General features: G+C 40.1%; 1 protein-coding gene across 3 annotated transcripts; it reads left to right on the top strand.

Annotated features, from left to right (window-relative positions):
- The first annotated feature begins 720 nt into the window (after positions 1 to 720).
- On the top strand, positions 721 to 4,712 carry LOC119270683. 3 transcript variants are annotated; one of them, XM_037552723.1, is made up of 3 exons: positions 721 to 847; positions 3,626 to 4,087; positions 4,257 to 4,712. In XM_037552723.1, exons 1-3 carry the CDS (start codon positions 827 to 829, stop codon positions 4,509 to 4,511), a joined length of 738 nt encoding a protein of 245 aa, XP_037408620.1. In that variant the 5' UTR covers positions 721 to 826; the 3' UTR covers positions 4,512 to 4,712. The 3 variants fall into 3 exon arrangements, with proteins under 3 accessions (XP_037408620.1, XP_037408622.1, XP_037408621.1); XM_037552725.1 differs by having other exon boundaries at positions 721 to 851; XM_037552724.1 differs by lacking the exon at positions 721 to 847 and adding an exon at positions 1,992 to 3,347.
- Positions 4,713 to 5,214: the final 502 nt, after the last annotated feature.

Here is a 5,214-nt window from a genome sequence, read left to right as displayed (position 1 = left end):
AGTAGCAGCGCACGTGATTCGTGTCGCCGAGGCCGCTTGGGTCGAGGATGAGCCATGGAAGGTGAGTCGAGGCGAAGGCACGCCATGACAGGCACGTGGCGGCGAAGCGGATCCGGTCGAGCGGGGCGTCAAGCCTGGCGTAGACCTCGCTGAGGAGATCTTTGGGGAGGTTCGGCCACAGCTCTGCCGCGGCGGAGCTCCTGTGCAGCCACATGTTTCTGCTTTGTTTTTTTCTGAAAGTCATGTTTCTGCTTCGTGCTAATATTACTTTCCCTCTATATACTTATATAGAAGATGATCAGCAGCGTGCCCGGCTTAGACTCGTAGCGACAACCGCCTATAACGCTTTATGGCTTGCTACGGCTGCTTTATACTCTCTCTGTTTCTTCTTAGTCCGCCTATAATGTTTGGTCAAAATCAAACTTTGTAGAGTTTGACTAACTTTATATTAGAAACGGAATGACTAATTCACATCTAGATGTAAACTAAGGATGTCACATCTAAGTGTTTCCACCGTACGATCTGTTGATGCTTTATTATTCGCGTGCGAGGTGATGCGCTCGCATCGTCGCGTTGTCTTGTTTTGTCGGGCTGAGTGGGATACAGCGGAGCGGGCCTCCGATTTTTTGTTTGGGCCGGCTTTCAATTTTGTTTGTTTGTTGGGCTTTCTTTAGAAATCTGAACAGTCTAACCTGATCTGGAGTCCAGTCGTCACTCTCCTCGCCTCTGTTTCCCCTCCTCATCCCTTGTTCCGCCCCACTATATTCCTTTTTGACTCGAATCCAAGGGAGAGACGACCTGATCTGGTGGGCTTGTGGCGACAGAGATGGCAGGAGAAGTCAGCGGAGTGAGTATGTTCGTCCCCTCTTTCTTTTCCTCGCATTTTTTTCCTGTTTTCCCATGGCATCTAGGGATGTTTTGTTTGTTTTTAGGGATGAACATCAAGAACCTGGAAGAACCTGGGGGTGGGGTGCGGGTGTTTATACGAGTGGCATACACGCCTATAATATGCAGCTGATGAATAGTAACTAGCAAGACAACCCGGTCATGTTCATGCCCATGGCTGTAAATTTTGTTTATTGTGTGTGAATCTCATTGTAGCAGCGAGCACTCCCAGTTTTTCTAACTTGAGTCTGTACATATATGGTTTTTCCAGTTTTTTTTTTGTGTGTGCGTGAATCTGAATGTAGCAGCTAGCACCCCATTTTCATAATCTTGAGTCTGTACATCTAGGGATTTTCTAGTTTGTAGCACATACTACATATAGATAGCAGACAGAGTTGCCAACCATTTTTTGTCTGAAATTTAATAGCATAATGCGAGAGAATAAACTTTTTCAGTGGCATACATTGCAATCCTTTCTTTTTTCAGACAGGAATGTCTGAATTTTTGTGTGTGTCTGTTTGTAGGGAGCATGTATAGTCTTTTTCTGAATACTTCAAACTTCTCAGACTAAGCGAGGTATTTTTGATTTCTTAAAAGTTGTGGCATATGGTACAACTCCAGAAATTGAAAGTATAATAGTAGCAGGTCTGAATGTATAGCTTTTGTTTTTTAGATTTTTACAGATTTTCTGTTAAAATGTTTTTTTGTTTGAAGATATGTGATTTCAAAATCTAACCAGAGTATTTTTCTGATTTATGAGAACTAGAGAAAATTTATGTGATGTGGTAAGTGAAACAAATGGTAACTAGGTGGATAAACTCACTGGTCCTGAACCTTTTCTGAAATGAACTCTGTTTTAGTTATTTCATAGCAACCTGAACACACCTCCTAGTTTTAGTTGTTGTTTTAGTTGTCTATTAGATTCGTCTTTGAATGTGAGATGCACACATTTTTTCTAGAGAATGAAACGAAATGTTTTGAAGGGGAGCCTTGGCGCAGTGGTAAAGCTGCTGCCTTGTGACCATGAGGTCATGGGTTCAAGTCCTGGAAACAGCCTCTTACAGAAATGTAGGGAAAGGCTGCGTACTATAGACCCAAAGTGGTCGGACCCTTCCCTGGACCCTGCGCAAGCGGGAGCTACATGCACCAGGTTGCCCTTTTAATGAAACGAAATGTTTTGATTGTGGAATGTCTGAACACACACTCGTATACGGAGCTGCTGAATAGCAACTAGGTACAGATGGTCCCCTGTTATGTTCATGCACATGCCCATAGTTGTGCATCTATATATAGCTGATGAATAGTAACAAGTTATAGATCCTCCCTTGTTATGGTGAATAGTATCTATATGTTCATCTTTTTGATCCCTGTTTGTGGAACTGTATGTAGCAGATAGCACCCAGTTTGCAATCTAGTCTGTTTTTTGTGTGTGTAAATCTGAATGTAGCAGCTAGCACTCAGTTTTGTAATTTAGAGTCTGTACATACATGTACTTCTAGCTCATATTTCCATATAGACAGGAGATAAAGATGCCTTCCATTTTTTACCTCTGAAATTTAAGAAGGCATAATGCGAGTGGATCAATATTTTTCAGTGGCATACATTTGCCATGCTTCTTTTTTCATACATAGGTGTCCGAATTTTTTGTGTCTGTTTGTAGGGGCATGTGTAGTTCTTTTTAAGGGAATAGGGGTTTTTTTCCGGTAGTGAGGAGACGCTGATAGTGTTTTCACATGTTTTTATTTATTTTATTTTATTTTTTGTTTGAAAACCTTTTTTTGCTAGGTGGGAATGTCTGCAAAATTTTTTTGTTCGATGAGGAGCCACATTTTTCTTTTTCTTTTTTGTTTTACGAGATACCTAGTGAATGAATACTTCAAACTTTTCACACTAAGCTAGGTTTTTCATTTCTTGAAGTTGTGGCATATGGTACAACTCCGGAAATTTATAGATAGATGTGCATTTTTACAGATACATGTCTGAATTTTACAGATTTTTCTTTGTTTTGAGTATACATGGTTGAAAATCTGACAGAATATTCTGTTTTTTGATATATAAATACTAGAGAGAATTTAATACGATGTGGCAAGTGAAAATGGTATTGAGTTTGTTCAGTTAGTACTGGTAGGTAAACTCACTGGTGCTGAACTTTTTTCTTTGAAGTGAGCTCTGTTTCAGTTACGTTATCCCAACCTCAACCTTCTTTTTTAAAAATATAGTCTGTTTTCAGTATACTAAACTCACTTGTTTTTTCTCATGAAAAATTCTTTGTATGTATAAGTGCAGATAGCATGTGAAATGATAGAGCTTTTGCATTTTTGTTTGACTAAAATAATCAGCAGTTAACTGTTGTTTTTTCTTTTTTCTTCTCATCATCTTGTGAGCTTTGTGGGAACTTTTGCGATGACGGTGCTGACAACAACTTCAAGATTGACATTAGGGATGAGTTCCTGTCTAAAGCGGTAATCCGGCCGAAGTTTTCTTACATGTGCATTTTTTTTCTTTTTTTTGTTTGATGTGTGCTTTTGTTTAATAAATTATGTCATTTTTTCATGAAATTGATCCGGTTTAAAATAAAAATCTTTTTTATATGTCTTTTTATCCTGATTGTTCAAGTCACGGTCAAAATGCGCGTGGATTTTGCATTTTGGATGGTCGGGCTCTTGTACTCAGACATGTCTTCTTTATCATATGTCCATTTTTCCTAATTATTTTTTCTTTCCTTTTTTTACATTTATAGACTGTCCCATGCAATGCAAGAGTCTACGTCAATGGCGTTACCGGTTACTACATGCGGTTTCAAGCCCATGGACGCAAGTACTCTGTTGACATTGTGAAGGGGGCACACGGGACCAGGATCAAGGGGAGTGGCTGGAAGAAATTCACTTCTGACTTTTCACTTCGGAAGGGTGCTGTCGTCATTTTTGACTTGGACATGCGTCCGCGCCAGGCATATGTTGTTGTTCAGCCAGTTGAAGGAAGCATTTCAGACGTGGATGGTGATGTAGAGATGATAGATGGAGACAACTCAGATGTGGATGAAGACGGTGGCAGCATACAGATCGAGTATACAAGGGGCATAACTCTGAATGATGCACAACAGGACATTCTCAATGCATTGGTGCTCAGCCTCAAGACCGAGTTTTTAGGAGTATCTTTTGTACACTGTCTTACTACAACCGACACTCAAGCTGGACAAATGGTATGTTTTGTTTATTTCTTTTTCATTTTTTAAGTTTGCTTTTTTGTGTTTAGTTTATTTGTTTATATGCATCATTTTTTTTCTTAAATGCATGCAGTTTTTCTTGCTTTGCTTCAAGCTTTTTTATTTTTCATGTTTTTTGTTTTTCTGTTCTTTGTTGTGGATACAGAAAGTGCCAGAGAGGGTTGCTTCAAGCTTGAACATCCCTAAAGAAGGGTTGGCTGGGGTTCGTCTAAGCAGTGGGGAGGCAAAGACTCGTGTTGAATACAGCACGTCTACTGATGGTCGTATAGCTTTCAACAAAAAGCAATGGAGGCGTTTCCTCTCAAAGACTACCCTGGAGATCAATGACTACATCTTCATGTTCTTCAAGGCTAGCAGCAAGTCTTACATGAATGTTACCGTCGTCGTCAGCAAGCTTTAAGTTTCACTTTCTTTTCGAGAAGCTATGTTCCCAGTTACGTAGTATGCTGATGCAAAACATCGCTGCCATCTTTTGTTTATGCGCTTGACAAGAACCAAGTAACCCCCCCTCGTATTGCGATGTTTCTTATCTATGTGTGCTTAAGAACTATGTGGAATATGCGTTTCTCGTAATGATAAGTGTTGTTATATTTTTCATCAATATCTTTTTTAGGAGTAAATGTCTTTTTACGTTCTTTTGTGATGTTTTTTTGTTATGTTTTGTAATGATAAACACCATTACCCATCTGCACTATACACACAATTTGTTTGCTCAGTTCCTTTTTAGTAACAAAAATATAGTGTTTTTCATAGACGCCTTATTTTGTGTGTGTTTTGTATGAGATTGTTCTTGAAGCTTGTTCTTGAACATCCCGAGTTTGCAACTCAGCCATCAAGTAGTGGAGTGCGTGTTTTGTTGAAGGTCCCCTGTTGTATGCAACCCATCAACTCACAACAAGGAGGGACTAGCGGAGTGTGTGTGTTTGTTGACAACTGAGGTGCAACTAGGGTGGGTGTGTGTGTGTGTGTGTGTGTGTGTGTGTTTGTTTGTTGCTCTTCCCAGTTGCATGTCGACCATCGACTCGCAACTAGGGGAGTGTGTGTGTTTGTTGAGGACCCCTAGTTGCAAGTTGACCATCGACTCGCAACCAGGGGGTGTGTGT

This window comes from Triticum dicoccoides, chromosome 3A (genome assembly GCF_002162155.2).
Source record: "Triticum dicoccoides isolate Atlit2015 ecotype Zavitan chromosome 3A, WEW_v2.0, whole genome shotgun sequence".
Classification (NCBI taxonomy): Eukaryota; Viridiplantae; Streptophyta; class Magnoliopsida; order Poales; family Poaceae; genus Triticum; species Triticum dicoccoides.
Note: the sequence above shows the minus strand (reverse complement) of the source record. Positions and strands in the feature narration are given on the sequence as shown.

What these genes read in the sequence shown, in the direction of transcription:
- LOC119270683 (XM_037552723.1), top strand. Translation starts at nt 827, where the DNA reads ATGGCAGGAGAAGTCAGCGGA. An exon ending in TGGCAGGAGAAGTCAGCGGA is followed by an intron (nt 848 to 3,625) that starts GTGAGTATGTTC and finishes TTACATTTATAG; the next exon opens with ACTGTCCCATGCAATGCAAG. An exon ending in ACACTCAAGCTGGACAAATG is followed by an intron (nt 4,088 to 4,256) that starts GTATGTTTTGTT and finishes TTGTGGATACAG; the next exon opens with AAAGTGCCAGAGAGGGTTGC.